This window comes from Fulmarus glacialis, unplaced genomic scaffold, assembly GCF_000690835.1.
Source record: "Fulmarus glacialis isolate BGI_N327 unplaced genomic scaffold, ASM69083v1 scaffold48375, whole genome shotgun sequence".
Taxonomy (NCBI): domain Eukaryota; kingdom Metazoa; phylum Chordata; class Aves; order Procellariiformes; family Procellariidae; genus Fulmarus; species Fulmarus glacialis.
Genome location: NW_009213307.1, coordinates 1 through 21048, shown reverse-complemented (window position 1 = coordinate 21048; position 21048 = coordinate 1). Strand labels below are relative to the sequence as shown.

Genomic DNA, 21048 nt, shown 5'->3' with positions numbered 1-21048 from the left:
TACAAAAACCTTGCCATGCAAACCCAATAAACATGGTAAATAAAATCTGTTTTCTCTGTGTTTAAAAGAATCTGACACTTCCTAACCTACAAGCTTCTCTCTGTAAACCTGGTTATACTTCTTGCCAAGATTCTCCTTTTTCGTTGCCACTCAGACCACCTAACCTTTCTTTGAGTTTTCTGGTTGCTTCTCCTTTTATCTTTATGCAAGAAGTTTGGATTTCTAGCTCTTAAGAATATACATCACCTTCCCAATCTATGCCTCCAAACATTTCATTCTCTCTCAGTCATGCTGTTTATTTTAGCAAAGGTTCCAGCACTGATGCCGTTCACATTTTATTTTCTGATTCCCATTCCTCCCCTTTCACCAAACTGTGTTTCTTCATGGAATATCCATCCAGTACACATTGACCGAAGAAGGAAACTGTTAAGTGCCTAAGTTAGGAGGCCTGCCTAGCTTCTCTAGGTGATAAACAGAAAGTTTGCCTGTCAGAACAATTCCAGGTACCTCTGCTAGACAGTAGGACTATCCCACTCTGCTCCTCTAGCTTTTACTATGTCTCCTTATTGAGTTTCTTTCTTAAATTACAGTGCTGCAGTGTCTACAATAGGATGACTTTAATGTCTCCAATTCTCAGCTGCACAAACTCATATCTAAAATACAGAGTTTCCCTGACAATATTAATCTTTCCTTATCTCCTTTGTCTCCCTTCTTTTGGTTCTTATCCTTACTTGAAAGTTATACCTCCTTCTACACTGTATAATCTTCAGAGCTACAATTTAGTTTTGCACAAATGGTGAGAGTGTTACTATTTACCCGTAGCATTGTATCTTTCTCTGCAGAGGAATTCTTAAAATCCCTCCCAATTTTTGTTCCTTCTTAATCTTGGTAGAAATAGAAAGGATCACTTTTTCTAGCTCTAAGAATGCTAGGCTATTCAGAAAAAAATTCTCTCTGATACACTGCTTCTGTGGTCCTCAGTGCTTTTTACCCTTGCTGTTGATAAAAGCAGCTGTTTAATGAGCAACATTCCCACTGAATTGATTGTGTGCCTGTTGAATGCAGTAAAAACTGTATTTTTCTTGTATTAGGGAAATAATTCCTTATATGTAAACTGAAACTCTTAGGCCACTGCTGCACTCATTCAAATGTACAACATTTTGTCATAATTAAATAGCAAAAACTTTAAGGGTTCATCTTCATTACTGTCCTTCATTTTTTCTATATTAATGTTTAGTAGTTATTCTCATTTTGAAAATGACAGAAATCCCTCAGCAAAAGAACAAGAATCCATTCTTGCTCTAAGCATTTTGGCAACTAATTGCCTCACTTAGACATTTAAAAGCTAGATGGCTATGTCTGAGCTACCTCAGGCTCCCTTTAGAATCAATGGCAGGAAATGGACACCCCTAGAATATAATTCATGTCAGTGTATGATGAGAATTTAAGATAGCTGAAATGACTAAGCATTTGGAGGCAGCTTTTTCTAACGCAGAGTAGCTCAGCTTGGATGTCTAACTTCCAGAAATCTAAACTTAGATGAATCCTACCCCAGAACTCACTAAAATGCCTCATCTTTTTTTTTTTTAAAAGCAAATATCCAGTATTAAATGGAAAGATTCTTGGCTTTTAGTCTAGTTTCTCGTTGTGATAACATCCAGACTATAATCTTTCTGAAATACCCTACTTTCATTAAATAAATCTAATATTCAAACTAAATTTTCTCATTTTGGCCATTCTGTTCCTTTTTAGACTGTTTTGCTGAAGTGTGGGATCCTGTTTTTCCTAGCCTTTTTAGCATGAACAGTCTAATACCTGTCTTCATCTGGGTTTGCTCTTCCTAGGCAGTTCACATGTGCCATAATATATTCAAGATCAAAAATCCTGTTATTTGAAAAAGGTTATCTTTTTTCCCAAAGACAATGAGTTCCATGTTGTTTGAGCCTGGATAATCTGACCCATTTTAAATATTTTCTCTTAACTGTGTTCTCCGGCAAGGTCAATTTCAAATATAGGCAGCTTCTCTGCAAGACTTTTGATTTCATTTTGAGGGCGGTATCTCAGCTCTGTAAGTCCATGTTACAGGATTTCTGTTCAGAAATTCCAAGTTGGTCAAATCTATCCCTGGACCTCCCCATTTCATGGAACTTTCTAGTCTTGGACAATCTATCTTCTGGTCATCTTTTCAATTCTTTTTGCTGTTCCATATTATGAGTTCCCAAAATCTTCTTAAATGTCTATAGGAAGTTTCCAGATGATATTTTAACTCCAGTTTCTGTTCTGTATCTTTTCTGGACTTTTTTGGCCATCTTTGTTATCTGCACAGACTTCAATTGCTCATTCCAAGTAGGTTCACTAGGATTCCATTCCACTTCCAATTACTTCCTTGGAAGTAATTTCTTCTCCAGACAGTAGTTCACTTGAGCAGTTAACAAAAATATGAGATTTTATGGATTTTGTTTGGTTAGGCAAAGACCTTCATATTAGAGTCAGAATTTTTTAAGTGAAGTCATAATTATTATAGAGAATGTAAACCATCATATATACCTGAATTTAAAGGAATAAAACAACAAGAGACATGATCAGTATTCATAGTTGTAAGCTTCTTTTCTAGTCAACATTCTTCACAAAGTTCTTTCATTCTTCTTCCTGTAAGACCATATTTTTAGTGTTTCCTTTGTCAATATCCTTGGGTTTCCTTTTTTTTGCAAAACCAGATGTACATATCTCTACCAGACAACGTCAGTTTGCTGTATCAAACCTGTTAATGGCCACTAGCCCCTTCGCTTGTACAGTATAGCTAACTGTTGATCAGACTGGCCATTTTTCTGAAGAGGCTGATACCTTCTGAAGAGGCTGGTGCTTCTACTGTTACCTCCCTTTCTCTGCCTCTGACTCCTTTGCTGCTGACTCCTAAGCTACGCTTTCATGGTAAGATCAATAGGCACAACAGTATTAAGTGTCTAATTGTCTTTGGTACTTAATGGTTCCAGAAGAATGCAATCATCACATATATAACATTTCAACAATTTTCATGATAAAAAAGAAACATGCAAGTTTAAAATACGTTAATGATAATCCTTCATTCTGGCTAGTGAAGCACCCTTTAAAAATGTCAACACAAGGTGGCAGTAAACAAGTATAGAACATTTCATATAAACATTGTAGAGGAAATGACACTACGGGTAACAGTGCCATAAAGAACTTCAGCAGAATTAAGTAGCTGTCAAATGAACCCGTTTGAACAGTTAGTTAACGTTTATATGAGACCTTAGTCTTCTTTATTTCTAAGAAAACTTTATTAATTGATTCTTTGTTACATTGATTAAATATTTAGAATGCTGAAGCTGCAGTTGGCTACTCTAGTTTAAAGAATACTTTGGCCATGTGGTCATCTTTGATAGATTCTGCATATTCAACTCTGCTTTCATTTCTAGTTTTCAAAGTTGACACATAGTTATGAAAAGCTACAGTCACATCAGCTAAAACAAAAAAAGGTTGAAAGTAGAGAAGAATGTGAGGAAAGCCTAGAGACACCATCTGAATTGAGTAATTTATACAAGAAACTGGAGGTAAGAATACTTTATTATTATATTCTAATTTTAATATGCCTTTAGAACTAATTTGTGGTTTACAGTTGTAAACTTCAATTTCCTGATAATTCTACAAAAATTACATAATTTTCTTACTCTGGCAAGAAAAGGTGCATAGTTTAATATTCACCTTTTGTTCTTTTATCCAAGTTTTATTAGTGTTTTTAGTAGTTTTATGAGTTAGTATAGATAATTTTCTTCATAAGAATAGCAATAAATAAATTTTACTTTTTTCCTGATTAATATATGTGCACTGGATAATATAATTTGTTGAGGCATGAGACCTTTTTCTTATGCAGGATACTGCCACATAATACCTACCATTAATTCAAGTTTTATAGACAACTTCAACCATGTAGGGCTAGATAGAAAAAGCATTTAGGATTGGAAAAGTGTTTGTTATACACATATCTTGTCAGTACCCATGTGCCTGAGGCAATCCACAACCTTGACCTCAGTACCTAGTTTCCTTAGGTAACACATGAGGAAGGATTAGGCACTTAAAAATACTTTCTACAGAATCCAGCATACTGACTGGGGGCTGGATACTATGAGATGCTGAGGACAGGATTCAGTCATGTTTCCTATCCCTCTGGACGCAGAATGGATTTTAGCCAACTTCTTCTTGGATACAGGAAGATGCTGATTTCTGATCATAATTCCCAGACTTGACTTCTCAGAGTTAGAAGTTACTTTGTGATCTGTGGAATAATCAAATATTTATTGGGCCAACAGGAGAGTTAGCCAGCACAGAGAACTGGCATATAGAGAGTGTGCCTCCAAGTGGTGGCTTCTCCCCAAATACTCTTCTGGCTACATTCACTGGTGCAGAAACTGATATCCAGTCTCATTTCTTATAACTGAGCGATGTAATCTCTAGCTGTAGTAATTTTTACTTCTTCTTTTTTGCTTATCCAATAAATTTGCTGGTATCCTGTGCAAAGTGAAACAACTTCAAAAAGAAGAATTCCAGAGCCTGTTGAAAAATAACATTTGTTTGTTAGGTAGAAAATTGACATGGGAATATTCTGGTTCAGATTCTGTCTGGAGAGAAGATTATTAAACTGAGTCTTCCTGATGAAGCATAAAAGTATCACAAAAAAAATTTACGTTTTCTCTGGCCATCCTTTGTAAAGAGCATAATAAAGTAGTGTGTGCTTCAAGAGTTTACTAAACTGGGTCCCATAGGGAAAGTAAGCAGAGGAATAGCAGTTGAAAGTGTGAGCTAGTTGCCTGATTGCTAAGCATTGTGAAGACTTACAGGTTTATGATGTAGATTTATGTAGATTTATGATACAGATTATCTAGACACTTTGAGAACTTTGCAATCAAAAATTTAAGATCTAATAGCTTTTAAGTACTTTCATACTTATGCTGCAATTAAGAAGGGTTTTAGAATATTTATTTTGGGCTTGCCTATCTTCTGTGTTATTCTGTAAGATACAGGACTAACTTCTGTGACCTTCATGTGACTGTTTCTACATAATAGGACACATCCTAGACACATCCTAGCTCTACATAATGTTGCTGTCTCTTCCACATGGAAGAGTCCTTACCATCAGAAAAGCTATTATGCTTTGTACTGCAGCATAGCTGCCAACATCCGCTACTACAAGAATAATAAATGGGTTATACATCTATCGTTGACTAAATATATCACTACTGTGAAACTGTCTGATCCAGCTAATTTGAGAATGACGTCATTCAAGATTAAGATGTGAAAATATTGTAACACAATGCTATAATTTGATTAATTATGCAGTATGAAAAATGAGTGCTTGGAATATATTCAGCAAATTCTAGTATTCAGGAAATAATTACTGTGTTGAAAATCTACTAAGTTCAGCAGTGCTTTAGTAAGGCCTTGAACCTGCAGTCCTCATTAAGTAGTGTGAAACTCCATTTGTATCAATCACATTTTGTAACACGGGAAGATGTTTATTGGTTTAAAATGCCAAAGCAGATATTAGGAAAGCTATAAGAGAAGATTTGTATTAATCCATGTTGGAAAGCATTCGATTTTGTTTCAGTAGCAAATAAAATCTTATTTTTTTAAATTTGGGGAATATGCTAGTTTAGGATAATTATAAAAAATCATCTATCTTTTTGGAATCAACATTTTAATTGTGAAAAAGGAAGTTCTCATAACAGCTTGTAAGTATTATACTTTTCACTAATTCTTTGCTAATTCTTCAAACTAAAAGAGCAATGGCTCTAGTAACTGGAGTTCTACTTATTTTGTAAGGTAGTGCCTTTAAAGTCTAGTTGTGAACATGTAAGATCTGGTATGATTTAAGAGCAAATTCAAATATACTGTAAATAGGAATATAAGTGCAAATACAAAACCAGTATTAGATAAATCTGATATAATTGAATTTGTTAAACAAGTTTTTATTTAAACTAGGTGAACTCAGAACCAGAAGCAGCAATTGTAAAGAGAGCAAGAAATAAAATTTATTCACAGTTGCTGCTGTCCCGTTTATTCAAAAAAAAAAAAAGAAAAAAGCAAGCACTCAAAACATTTGTGTGAATATCAAGGGTTTGATTCCCTGCTGACTACTGTACTTGACACTGATATAACTTTAAAGTCACAGGAACTACCTCCAATAAAATGGGTATATTATAATCATAACTCTAAGATCTACAGCAATGGAAGCGATTTAAAATATTTTATCATTTTTATTCAATGTTTATGTTTACTCCCCAATTTTTTCAGATTAACAGCCCTTAAGACTGGATTTTTTTCTGGTGGGCATGGCTGGATGGCTGACTTATATCATTGTTCTTTTTTTCCTCTTTCCAAAATTATGGAATGATTATGTATTAATTAAAAAAACAGATTTTTCTTAGAACTATACAAATTACAAAGTTATTTAGATTAAGGAAAAAGTTATTTTCCCTGTGTTTACTAGCCTTGTTTTGCTGTCTTTCAGGAATTTAAGGCAAAATCAAGAGAATGGGATAAGAAGGGGAAAATCTGCCAAAATTATCTCATTTATTTAGATGCTCAACAAAAATTATTGTCCGAGAAATGTAATTTATTTCAGGTAAAATTCCTACCTTCCTGCTTTAGGAAGAAAATGAGCTATTAGCTCAGCTAGAGTTATTTTAACTTAATTTAAAAAAAAAATCTGAACACCCCTAAGCTTATAGTGAATCTGACAGTACATGGATATATTGGTAGTGAATACATTGCTTTAGGTAAGGCAGACCCATACTGAAAGATCTAATGATATGTAGTTATTTGAATTTTATTTTTCTCATTAAAATGAGAAAATGAATATGTATCATGATAAAAATTACAATATTTCTGATTAAAAAAAACTGCAAAAAGCAGTGCATGTTCCTTTTTACTTTTTAAAGTATATTGTGGAGATAATTTTATCTTCTATGCTATTTACTAATATGCATTTAATTGTGATGGCAAGTTATTGAAAAGTATCTTACGGAGTAAGTAAAACATGCCATTACTATGTTGACTCAAATATAAAGTTCCCTCAAATCTAAGATAGCCCTCATTTTTTTGAAGATCATAAATATACATTAATATAATTTATGCAGAAACATTTCTGAATTTCTGAATTTCTGCACGCTACTCCAAAATCACACTTGGAGTTGTTTGTTAGATCACTTATCCCTTTTTTATCATATCTTTCAGCTTTCAAGTTACCAATCAGTCTTTGGTTGACTTTGTCATTCTTTTTTACTTGCTAATTTGCTTATTACTTTTTTTATATTGATCTAGCATATTTTTATTTTTTTAATTCCTTCCAATCCAGAACAAAATATTGATTTAATGACGTCTCGATGAGCTATGCTACTCTAAAAAAAATTAGAAAATAACTTACAAATTAACTGGGCCACAAGACAGCTTGAAAATTAAGTAAGGGGAAGCCAATTATGTTGCTGACTGGTAATCCCGTTTTCCATTGTTACTAAGCTCCTTGGATCTTAATCTAGTGAAACACTTTCTTAACAATTCCTATGGGACTCTTTATTTATATCCAGAGTTTCCAAGGATGACAGTTAAGTTTTGTTTCTAGATGCCGAAAGCATTATATTGCAACTATTGAACTTCCATACAAACGTGTTAAAAAAGCAAGGCTTTGACTGGACAAAACTACTGACTGATGCATGTTGATTATATAGTTAGACAAGCCAAAATATAGTGCTCAAGGTGATCACCCACATTTTTCTGTTGAGGCTTACATCACTGCCATCAGTGAACTTTCTTTGAAGACAATTTTCTTCACAACTGTAACATAACACCGACTAGTTTATTAAATAGAAGTCTGATGGACTATTACCCCTTAACTGTTTGAAAAGCATTAATTGGTCCTGTGTCTTTGTCTCAAATTCCTCTTTTGTGAGGTCTTTGATTTCCAGCTGGACTATATTTTTCACAGGATGCTTTGTCATTTTGGTGTGTCAGTCTCCATAATTTAGATGTCAGGAAGACCTTAATTTATTATCTATAGAAATTAAACTTACCTGCAAATTTATTTGGCTTTTTATTTGATATGCAGCCAGTGGTCAGTTCTAGTTAGGTGTTCAGCCAACACAAATTATGGGAACATAGTCAATGACATCAAAAGCTGTGTAAAGCATGCCTTTTTGCAGTCCTTATCAATGAAATATGGTATTTGTAACCCTATTTATTATTAATATACATTTTCTTCCTCAGCTTGGTATCTGCACATGATACATGGTTTCCAGGTTATATTTTGTTGTCATTTTTCAGCTAATTCTCAGTCTTCTGAAAGATTACTGCTGCTTGTTAATCTCCCAGTAGAGGGATTCATGTGGATAATTTTTTAAACAGCAAAAAAGTTACCATAGTAATTATGCTTCTTCACGATGCTTGTGAATTCACAAATACTGGCAATATCAATTTTCTGAAGTTTTGGGTTTAGGATTTTAATTAGTACAAGAAACTGAATAGAGCGTGGGACTCTGCAGAATGTGCTGATTCTTCCCCAGGTTTAAGGATAATGATATCAAAGAAGTACAGTTACTGTAGTAACTGAGCTGTTTATACATGAACTATGTAATGCTAGCCCTCTAGTCAAAGGTTAATATCTATCCTGAGGCACACACACCCACAACTCCTACTGAGTTCAATGAATCAAAGAAGAAATTTCTCTCAAATTATTTTTTATAGGTAACTGCTTTGAGTAGGTCATCATAATCACCTTTTTCACATTTGGGGCTAATTAACATTAAGTGCTAGGAAAATACACAGCAGAGGAGAAAAATCCTTGAAAAAATTCTGTGCCCTTGAAAGTTTCTGAAACGTTTTTCTTACTGAGGGCAAAGAACTTGAGACTAAAAAAAAGGAAGTATCCTTTAGAGAAGTAATGCAAACTGTTCCAATTGTGCCATCTTTTCTAAGCAAGTACTAGTGAAAATGCAAATAGCTTTATGATTTTAGTAGTAATGGTTTGGTCCTAACAATTTACATATAATTATTGAATTTCATTTAAAAGATTTTCTTGTTTTATAGAAGCAGACCCAGAATTATCAATTCCAAATAAGCAATAAGAAACAAAACCAAGAAGAGGTAATTACCTATGGCCAGCCCGAAAGTGAAAAGGATGAGCTGATTATTGAAAAGCTAAAGGCAACTGTGAATGAAATAGCAATAAACAAGAATAAACTAGAAGAGGAAAATCTGAAACTCCGGGAGGATCTAAAAATGTACCAAAACCAGTGCCAGGTAGTAATAGTTTTTCTTTTTCACGATGACTGTGGAATTAATGTTGGAGCATTAATTACTTAGGAGTATATTTTAAAAAGTTGTACTGAGATGCCTATATAAAAGATCTGTACATTAGGTATATTCTTTGCAGGAACACAGAATGAGCTGTGAACAGTAGAATTTTTTGAGTAACACTTAAAGAGAAAACAGAAATATGTTTGATATGTAGTAGTATATTTTATTCTTGTCTGTTTATCTAGGGTTTTATAACTTTCCTGTATCCGTAGCATCTACAGGAACTTAGCCTCGTTCCTTGTGTATAAATGACTTCTATGAAATCTCTTTATCTGATTTACACCTTGTTGTACACTGTGCCATATAGCTAGTAAATAAGTATGTAGAAAAGTTTATGATATACTTTATTACTGAGAGAAGATTTTGCAGTCAATGAATTTTTAAGTTGCCAGCCACATGAAGAACCATCAGTTTTTATCTTATCCCTAGTGTACTGTTTTTCAATGTAGCACTGATCTATGAAGACAGCCATTTGGACCTCTTCTTTTGGTCGTGATAAATGAGTTCTGACAAGATTCAGATAATACAAGATCTTTACAGCCTTTTTTATTACTTATGATTGAAACAGATCAGGAATGAGATTCTCATTGCTATTTTTTTCTGGTAACATATATATATTATGCTTTTGCATATTTATTTAAGCACTTCAAGGTTCAGTAATATGTTGAGTGGCCTACAGTGACTTCAACTCTTTCTGGAGAAAAATAATCTATTTCTGTTTATAGACAACCTTGCAGAGTTATAACTTCATATGCAATATACTTCATAGGAATTAACATATATGTGGTGGAGGCTAATTTCAGGTGTTGTCAGAACAGCCAAGTTTAGCACATGTGTTGTCTATACATTTCATTTGCATATCAGTTCACTGAGTTATTTGCCTGTATGCAAGTTATCGTTATGCAAGCAAAAACCTCTGTTTTGGGGTCTGTTAAAAATGCTGCCATCAAAAGTAGTGGGACTAGAATATGGAGTGGGACAAATCAAAGTGGAGAGGGAGGTGCTAATCTCTTCTCTCTGGTAGCCAGTGATAGGACGCGTAGGAATGGTTCAAAGCTGCTCCAGGGGAGGTTTAGCCTGGACATTAGGAAGCATTTCTTTACCAAGAGAGGGTGGTCAAACACTGAAACAGGCTTCCTAGAGAGGTGGTCGATGCCTCAAGCCTGTCAGTGTTTATGAGGCATTTGGACAATGCCCTTAATGACATGCTTTAACTTTTGGTCAGCTCTGAATTGGTCAGGCAGTTGGACTAGATGATCGTTGTAGGTGCCTTCCAGCTGAAATAGTCTATTCTATTCTATTCTATTCTGTTCTGTTCTGTTCTATTCTATGGCAATTGGAGCAAGTGGATAGATGCTGTATGATGGAGAGAGTAGATGTCATTGTGCTGTAGCCTTTAAGAAAATCTTCAGGCAAGAGGATTTTTGGAATTCTGTGAATAGAATACAGGAGCTGTAGGAAGCACTGAAGACATTTTAAGTAGAAGTGGAGCTAGATGTACATAACACTATGAGCTAAAGGGCAGAAAGTTGCAGAATAACTGTGCAGGTGGTGTGGAATACTGCTATGTTAGTTAGAAAAGCCACATTTGCAAATAGCTGCAGAGGGGAAACACTGATGTAAAGTCAATGTATGGTGAAACTGTGTAGCTCAGAGAAAATATTTTTTTAGGAATGTCTGTAGAGAAAGAAGGAAGTGTAAGGCCTGTTGTCAGCCAGAAGAAGTAAGCAGGTTTGTGTGACAGAGTGCTAGGTGGAGGGTGGGAATAGCTGGACCTGATGTAGGTAAAGGAGGGAGGAGTAGATGGGAATCATGCTGGGGAGAAGGCTGATGGCAATGGCAGCAAGTGTAGAATTGTGCCTCATATATCTTCTATGCCTATGCCCATTTCATGTCTGCTTCTAAATATTTCTCTATACTATTAATTAGCAAGGAAACAGTGATAAAGTGAAACGTATGGAAGACCAATTTGTTGGCTGTACAGAAAATACGAACTTTAGAAGATCCAAACTAAGACTGCAGACTATTTCTCTAACTTATGAATGGTCTGAAAACTTAATTGCAGCCATGAGAGGCAGTCTGAAAACATCACACAGGAGGCTTGGTTCTTGGAAAGTCTGCATTAAGTCAGTTGCTGGACAATAATTTACATAGAAATACAGCATATAATTGTATTAAAAAGGTTGAACAGCTTTGAGTAGAATTAGAACAGGAGTTGATCAGGAAATTTTTGAGACTTCCTTTTGATATCACACACGGCAAGCTAGTTGAAGCAAAACTTTTCACAAAAGAAAAGAGAGGATTTGGTAAATTTTTCAACTTGAAACAGACTCTTAGAAAGTTATATTTCATTAGATATTTTCTAAAAAAACCCTAAAGTTTTCTGGTTCAAAATTAATTTTCATTTTGGTGTTTTAACTAGATGCAATAGATATTTCCTAAAATAATGTGATACATATATAAATGATTTTTTGAAGAGATGTGTGAAACTCTTGACCTGAAGTTCTGTTTCAGTTATTATTGTGGCTGCTGCTGTGGCTGCTGTTGTTCCTGCTATTATTATAATTCACAGAAAAAAATACAATTTATGCAAATATGTATGATAACTGCAGTCTGCCACAGATGATATGACTTCCACCACACAATTGTGCAGCATTCATTCCCCTTATACACCCCAGAATGAAATCAGAGGAGTAACCCTCCCCCAGATTCATATATTATAAAATAATTGTGGCTATTTCTTGAATGTTGAAATCATGAAGGTGATCATAAGCAAGTCTTGCAGACAATTTTAACAATTCATTAAGCTTTATTTCACTTCAATATGTCCAGACTTGCATTTCAGGGTTTAAAAAAGCTCTCTAAGCCCTAGTTTAACAAAGGATAAGATGAATGAATCTGTATATGCAGTCCCTATAAAAAAATGTAAAAGTGCTTCATATCTGTCTTCAGCAGCCCTTTCAGCCAGAGGAAAACCACAGGCTTCTTGGAAGGAAAGTCATTCTAGTAAGAGGCTCTAAGGAAAATAAACCTTTGAAGTTCCTTGCTTGCGGTGTCATTTCTGGATTCCAGTTGTCTTTTGAAAGTTTAAAGGCTTTATTTTTGCTTTTAAACATGGAAACTATATTAAAATAAAATGAAGAAATTATGAACAATACTAGTGTTTTTAGTGTAATAGTTTTAATGGCAATGGACCAACATCCTTGTAAAATCCTTTTTTTTTTATCTGGAACATGCTTTTGGATGTTGGGTGAGAGGAAATAAGTATTTTCTGGATATTATTATTGCAAGAATCTGATTATTATTGCTACTTTTGTTATTTGTGGGTTATATTTCCAAGTTGTTATCTTTAGTATGTTTTCAGTATATTTTGGGGGAATTCTGTTTTTTTGAGAATTCAGATTTTATGATGCCAAATATAACATGTATCTTCAGGTTGTCTATCACATTATCAATCAGAAATTAAAGGTAAAATAGAGACAAGATTTGTGGAGTCACTAAGAAAAATCTTTTTGTGATTGCTTAAAATTTTGTGATATTCATTAAATAAGCAATTAGCTCCATGCAGATAGAACTAGTTTTGGAGATGATTGAGCACACACCTTATCTAAGTACTAAAGTCTAGATGTATCTGCTCCAAGCTTCCAGGCACTGTTTAATGAAGACATGTACTTAATCCTGCCTTTCTATAGCCTTGTACTTTTCAAGCTTATAAATTTGGAAATGCTATTAGGAAAATAGAAAATGCAAGTTACTTATGGCACTAATTCCTGCATGTGAATCATGTTCGAGAGTGCAGAACCCGCTGAAACAAGCCCACTATGTACGACAGATGCATTTAGTACAATAAAGAATTTCTGAATGATGTTTCCTATGATAGTTTCAGAGACAGATGCATTGGAACATTGCAAGAGCTAAAGAATATTCAGCATCTGATTTTTTAGATGACATTTCTGGAGAAAGGAACTGACATGAAAACAATGCCTTTTTCAGAAATGAAACTCAAAATAAAAGCCTGTATGTCCTTTCATACAAATTATACAGGTATTGAAAATTATATGTTGAAGTACAGAATTTTGAGCTACTGTCTTATTTTATTTAACTATTTATATATTTGCTTGTTTCTTTAGAACTTGGAGGCAGGCTTTTCAGAAATGAGAAATGAGCTGCAGTCACGGGATGCTCTCTGGAGAAGGATACAACTGGAATGCCAACAGTTGCATACAGAATTATTGAAAATCAGAGAGTATAAAGATATGCAGGAAATTCAAATAAAGTATGTATGTTGAAGACAATATTTAAATTAACAAGTACTTCTGAGCTAATAACTTTTCTTACATTTGATTTAAATTAAGTCTGTTTAAAAAGATACTCTGGATTCAAAAGTCAAATTCTAAACAATTTTACAATAAACAATTTCATTAGCAATTATATATTACAAGATTGCAGGCAACGGATGCAGGCTCTGTTAAAAGGCTTTAATGCTGCCTAGATCTTTGCAAATCAATGCATTTAATTTATTTCTATTTATATATTTACAGTGCCTTTCATTTTCTCAGCATTAAAACACTTTGGAAGTAGTGCAATTAAGATTCTCCCTAACCTCCTTTGAGTAAAATGTTCATCTTTTTATGGTTTATCTAATCTACCATAGCTATTTGAGATTATATGAAGTACTAATTCTACACGACATTTCAGGATTCTTTTTGCACACACTTGCGTTGTCCTTAATATCTAGATATCTTCCAAGATTGAACCTGGTTTAGGCCAAATCTTTTGGTTGGTTGTTTTTTTTTCATCAGTGAGCAGGTCTTCAACAGTCCTACGCTGAGGAGAGGATACTGTAAGGTAAAGGTTATTGAACGTTCTGCTTGTTTCATGTTTTGTTTATTTCTTATTTAAAGGCATCAATCATCTTGTGTACAACTTACTGAGCAACTAGAAAATAAAAACGCTGAGTTATTACTATTGGCACAAAGTCAAGAACACCAACGAGAAGAGCTAAACAAGGTATTTCATATTGTTAAGTATTTCCAGATCTTAACTGCAATATGGGATTTTAAAAAGAGATCAGAGTACTGACCTTGGGTATGTGTATATGTAGAAGAGAGCCGGAGGATAACTTGTGGCTTTAGGAGAATATGAAGTTTTCATATATGAAAAAGTTTTCATATATGGTTGCATTTCTCGAGGTAGCCGTATAGCTGTACAGCTGACGTTCTGATTCTGCGCACTAACAACAGAGCTAGCTACTTCATTGAAATAATGGAAGAGACCATGCCTAAGCATCACTGTGATTCAGATAATACCTTGCAAGTAATAAACTCTCCAAGGCTATGAGTAATTCACAGGCTATAGGAGGTAAGTAGTAGTTTGTAGGTGGTCTCAGATGTAAGATACGCTATCAGATCAGCTGATATAGGTCACTATGGCAGGTACCCACACAAAGCTAGGCTTAATCAGTCACCTGCTGCATGGTCTAGGGCAGTGCTCTTTCATTTGAACTATGCATCACATTGCATTGCACATTTCAGAAGTGCAGTAGTGGCATGGCACTGTGGAATAGCATATGGCTTGGCAGGCCAAAACACTTTGGGAGCAGAGGATGCTCAGAACTCCTCTTACAGGCAAGTTGTGGTTTTGCTGAGTAGCAATGTAAGCAGGAATATCTCTAATTGGATGCAGCTGACTTGGATGCAGCAATTTTGGCATGATAGTCATGATCTAGCTCTTAGATTTTTCACATCTACATTTATTTGTTTACAATTCTAGTATTTCTGTGTAGTTTGCATAAATAAAAATGAAATGCCATCTGCTACTGATTGTGTACAGTACTGTGAGGAACAATTAAAATGGGTTCAAAGGTTGTTATGCTGGCTTTTGTAGTTTTGTTTCTTACATAATACAAAAATCTATCAGTACTGAATTGTTGGTTGTAGTAGAAAGATTATGAAAACAATCTTTGTGTTGATTCTTTGGAGAACTCTGCACAGCAGATAGTGCAGAAAGTTTGACCTTAAATTTTATATATAATGGCAGGAAAGATTCTCATAAAGTGATTTACCATATATACTTCTTATTTCTAACATAGTTTCTCATTAAAGAGTCTCTAGATTGATTTATTTATATTGTTCCCAAGTTAATTTAGGCTGCATTAAACTTATTTTAAACCTAAATTAACTTAGGAGTAATATAAGTAAATCATACTTAGGTTTATTGAATGGATATTTCCTTGGATATTCCTTGCCATAAATTCCAATTCTTAAAATTAACATCATTTTTATTACATTCTTTTAAAATGTTAATTTAAATGCCTTGTATTTTGTTCATTTCTAATACTAAATAGGCAAATGAAAACACAATGGTTGAAAAAAGATGTAAAAATAAAGCTATGTGCACTGACTCATGAAGACATTTTATTATAAAAGCTCAAAAATCTCTGATTTGGTTATAAAAGTTGGTGTCTTGGAAGCAACAGCAAAAAAGTCAATAGTAGGTAGTAAGTGATGCAATCATATTTACTGCACAACATTTTTTCTTTTTGAAACATATTTGCTACAGATAAGAAACCATCTTTATCGAGAGGAGCAGTCCCATTGCTCTGAGCAGGAAAGAATGAAGACAGAAATCTCTGACCTGACAGAAGAGCTTCATCAGAAGGAGATCACTATAGCAACTATCATGAAGAAAGCTAGTCTTCTGGAAAGACAGTTAAAAATGGAGTTAGAGATAAAAGACAAATTGTTAGCAAAACAACAGGTATGCAAGCAGGCAAAACCAGCCTAGATCATTTTACTCCACACTATTGACAATGACATACATTATCTGTGAAACAAGACATTACATTTCTTGCTGTAGCTTTCATCAGCAGTGCTGTAATATCTGTGAAGTATTACTAAAGCAGCCAAACTGATACTGGAACAAGAAAGCACCAGTAAATGTCAACTGTACATCTAAATTGCAATTCATTCTGACCATCAAATGTAGTTACCATTTTAACATGCAAAAAAGATCTTGAAAACTTCCAGTTTGTTGTTATTATATGTGCTTTATCATTAGAACTGTTTGGTAGATTATCTAGAATGTTTCCTAATTTTTCAGGTTTTTTTAAAGCTTTTTGAAGAATGTTTCAAATGTGCTTAGAAAATTCTGGTAATTTTAAAGCTGAAAACTGTAAGATACCAGTGTTTTAATGGTAAATTTCAGTGTTAAAAACAAGTATGTTATCTTCATTAGTTAGTCTTATAAACGAAAAGAACCTTCATATTTAGAGGTTTCTGGGTATCTCTGAGTTTTCTGAGAGGGTCACTGCATATTGAAAATTGTGATTAAAGTAATACTTTACTTTTGACACTAGGAAAGTTAGTGTTTGGGAAAATGAGAGATGTCTGCTACTGTATGGCACTCTTTACCAGGCCATATTCCCAATCGTCACTGATCACTGAAAGAGTGGATGTCATTCCTGGGCTTCATGACTAGGATTTCATCCAGTTTTAGTGGCCTGCAAGATCTGTCCTTCTTTGTATCTCATAACTGCATGTGAACTCCCTTATTTTCTTAAGTGACTATTCTTTCAAAAAGGTAAATAAAATCAGAGGCATTGCATTTGTATATCTTTTATAGGTGGTTTAAGCCTTCTTTTTGCTTCAGTATTGCTGTATTAAAAAAAAATTATTATAGTTAGTTTCATAATTCTTTATGTGTATTTTGTAAAGTTAAACTTACATATATCTATACTCAGCGTTATTTCAAGTTAACAGTAATATTCTCGTATTTAACTAAGAACTGAATCTTCTCCTAGTTGTTGGATTTCCGATACAAAGTTATCAAATCTGAAAACACACATCTAAAAGAGATGGTGGAAAACCAGGAGTGTAAAAGTTGCACGGTAATTTTTTTTAATCTATGCAATATGCAGAACAGTTACTTGTATTTATTGTAAATGTAGATTGAGATCATGGCAGATTTAGAGATTTCTGGCTTATGTAAAATAAATAAATAAATAAAAATAAGGTGTGTGACGTAATCAAAACCAAGTGGTATTCACACACAGCCTGAAGATGGGAATAATTTTGACCTTAATTGTAGTAAACTGGAAGTAAGCTAAATTTTTCAGTAACTGTCTAGACACTAAACAGTTTCTGGGAGCCTTTTTTTTCCGAAAATATTTATTTCTAAACAGTCATCATTCTTACAGATACAAAAATATATCCCTTTTTTACTCTTCTACCCCTTTGTTCATACAATATTTAAATAACAGTGTAAAAAACTGACACATTTTGCCCCCCACCCAGCTTATTTTCAGAGTTTAGTATTTATTTTTCTCCAAACAGGGGATATTTAAAGCTCAATTCATAAAAAGTGTGCTATAATATCATGTAGAACTATAGTTTATATGGATATTATAAATATTATGTATGCTGCCTTCCACAAAAAGCTTCAAAACGTCCCTTGCTGACAGAACATCTGTAGTTATTGTATCTATCACTAGAAAAAACACTGGAAAGTTGCTTGTAAATACTGCAGTAAATACATCTTTGGGGGATTTGTAGCCTATTAATTGTCTTACTGTAGACTAACAAATGCATGAAAGAATATCAAATTTTTCCACACCCTTAAAATAGCATATATGTCTATCAGTGATGTATTACCTATACATACATATACAAAATTATGGATACATGTATTTGTATATATGATATATTATTGTGGAAACATAGATGATGTGCATGTCTAGCTCTCCTCTACAGTGATATTCTTCATGAAGATTGAGAAGAGCTGTCTGACAGGAATCCTTGTAGATACCACGTGTTTGTTAAATTTTAACAAAGTAAAATCCAGTTACTAGATACACCAAGATCACTACACATATCAATGTGTTTGTGGACTTAATCATTCTTTCCTATTTTACTAGTGTGTTGTGAGGATCTAAACATGAAAGATTGTGAGGTATTTGATATTAAGATTGCAGGAACTGGAGAGATTTTTACAGATGTGTTTGTACAGTACAGTAGAGCACTACAAAGAACCCTCAAACTAGTGCCAGCCTAAGTCAGTATGGTGTAACGCATCATCAGGCAGGGTTACTTGTTTAGATTTCAAAAGCAATGTAGCTGTGCCAGCTCAGTGTTGGGGTTCATGCCATTATAACTGTACTGCTGATTCTAGAGTTATTAGTGGTAGGGTGACTTAGCAGTCTCCTTCCTCTGTTCTGCCACTCCTCTCCACTTGGGAGATGGAGCTGAGCCCCTGCTCCCCATCCTTGCATAAAATGTTAAATTTTCTTATCCTTTCTGGCACTTCCATGCCAGCTTGGCTCATGAATTTCCCCTAAAACTAGCTGAGCAAGGCAAGGTTTACAGGAAGAGACATCAGACCAGTTAATGCAAGGAATAGACAAGCTTTGAGGTGCAGGAGCCCAGTTGTGCTAGCAGTATACTAAGAACCAAATCCTTAATACTCATGAGTTGCTGGGTTCCAAAAGAATAAGGTAAATCTAGAAATATATGAAAGCACAACTTAATAAAATGCATGGGTTTTTAGTCTTTTGTGTATAATCTGATAAATCTTTTGAGAATTTTCTGTTGATGACAGTATACTGTTATTGCAAATGTATTTACACAATGCAATGCAGTATTCTGCAGAGAGGTAGTTCCAAATCAGCTAGCTCAGGTGTGCAGCATAGGCTTCACGGAATAAGTGATAGGACAAGAAAGGAAAGGGGTATCCTGACTAGTCAACTTCCAGAGCTAATCTCCATCTTCCCCTCTTGATATCCTCATGGATGGGTCTCTTTAGCCCGTGGCCGCAGTGCACATGTTGCACTTTCAGTATTTTGACTTGTATACCGTGTGGGCTAACCCAACTGAGAAGCAGGGTTTAGTAACACAGACGGAGAGCACTGTGCTAATGTGGCTTTACTTTACTGTTTCTGAAACTGATATTAAATTGTGCCTGTAGACATACCCTGTATCTAGTGTAGTAATGAACTTCTATAATTTTTCTTGTTATTGTTGGTGAAATTGTTACTGGAGAGAGCAATACAGTCTGCAATACAGCAATACAGTCTGCAGCTATAGCAGTTATGGTTGCTTTTATGTCATAAGTTTTACAAAGCAAGCCATGATTTTACAACAATAATATTTTGAATGCATGTTTATTGAGAAATTTTAATTTGTTTTATTGTGTTATAGAGGCTGTTATCCCTTCTTTTCCATTTATCTACAGTGTTTTTTTTCTGGAGGCAATTCTCTTGGTTTGCTATAAGTGCTGCATGATTATATATGGTAGCTAGGTCTTTCTTTAGCATAGAACATTGTTTTGTGTTTGCTTGTTAAAAATACTAACATCTATTTATTGTGGAAAAAATAACTATTTAATGATGGTTTTATTTCCTTTCACAGAGTATAGATTTATCTAACAAAGAACATGGAAATTTCACAGCTTCTATTCACAAACTGGAGCATGAGAATGTAAGATTACAAAATAGTCATGTTAAACTACAAAATGACACAGAAACATCGGTACTGGGTTGCATGGGTACATATGGAGAAACAGAGCACAGCTACCAAACCCATTCAAAGATGCAAGAAAACGAAGAGAGGTAATATTTAGATTGTACACATATAGGAAACTTCCTGTAAGTTTTTTGGAAGCATCTAACTGGGCCAAAGTATTAAGGTTTTTTTTCTGTTTCTGTTCATTCAGATCTCCCACCAACATAAATATCAGACCTAGTTAGTATATTTGTAAGAATTTCCTACATTTTTCTGGGTGGCTAACTGAATTTGGCAATAAGTGAAGTCCCAGAAATGTTTGATCATTATTTTAATATTTGTCACATGAAACAACTTAAAAAACTTTTTATGTGCTGCTTAAGTTATTCTTAGTTCCAGGTTTTGCAAAACAGGACAGAATGTATTTTTACTGCCAAATGAAAACAAGACAGGAAAGGCTATAAAAACCAACATGAGAGGTAAACTGCTCCACAGGAGGTTATCTTAATAAGCAGTTTGAACTACAACTCATGCTGAAAAGCTTTGTGTCCCACCAGTTTCATTTGTTGGAAGTTTCATTAAATGTATTTTAATGCCTTGTCTAGTTTTGGTGTTCTTGGGTGACCTGATTTTTAAAAGAAACATAATTTCAGATTCCCTGAATAAATCATTACTACAATGAACTCCTTGTTAGGGAAAAATAATGAGACTTAAGAATACTCAGACTCATAGAAAACATTGTAGTGATGACTTCCTTCTTAATTCCCTGTATTCTGTGAAGCACTGAATTACTTTCAAACATGTTATAATAATGGCGTTGCAGTAACGAACAGAAAATTAAACTTCCTGCTAAACAATATTTCACAGGACAGGAGAGTAAAAATTAATAGGAAGCTAAGTATTTTGATAATTTGTAATAAAGAACTTACATGATAGCGCTAATGTAAAACAGTTCTGTGAAGCAAAGTTTAAATAATTGGAGCCAAAATTGTACAGGTTTAAGATGTCAAACTCACACATTCAGTCTTTGGCAAAATTTAAAGTCATTTTCTTTCTGCAAAATAGAAAGGCACCCTGTTATATGTAGCTACATTCTTGCCTAAAATTTCCTTTTAAATATGATGTTTAGCATTGGAGGTAGTATTCATGTTGTTGTTGTTTAACCTGACAGGCAGCCAAATATCAC

General features: G+C 34.2%; 1 protein-coding gene across 1 annotated transcript; it reads left to right on the top strand.

Annotated features, from left to right (window-relative positions):
* Window positions 1-3437: 3437 nt before the first annotated feature.
* Window positions 3438-19973, top strand: CCDC67 (coiled-coil domain containing 67; the record flags this gene model as incomplete). The annotated part of the gene is made up of 8 exons (XM_009578139.1): window positions 3438-3572; window positions 6527-6640; window positions 9097-9309; window positions 13497-13642; window positions 14271-14376; window positions 15928-16125; window positions 17168-17254; window positions 19770-19973. Coding segments are annotated over 8 exons (1203 nt in total), but the record flags the coding sequence as incomplete, so codon positions are not given.
* Between the last annotated feature and the right edge of the window lie 1075 nt (window positions 19974-21048).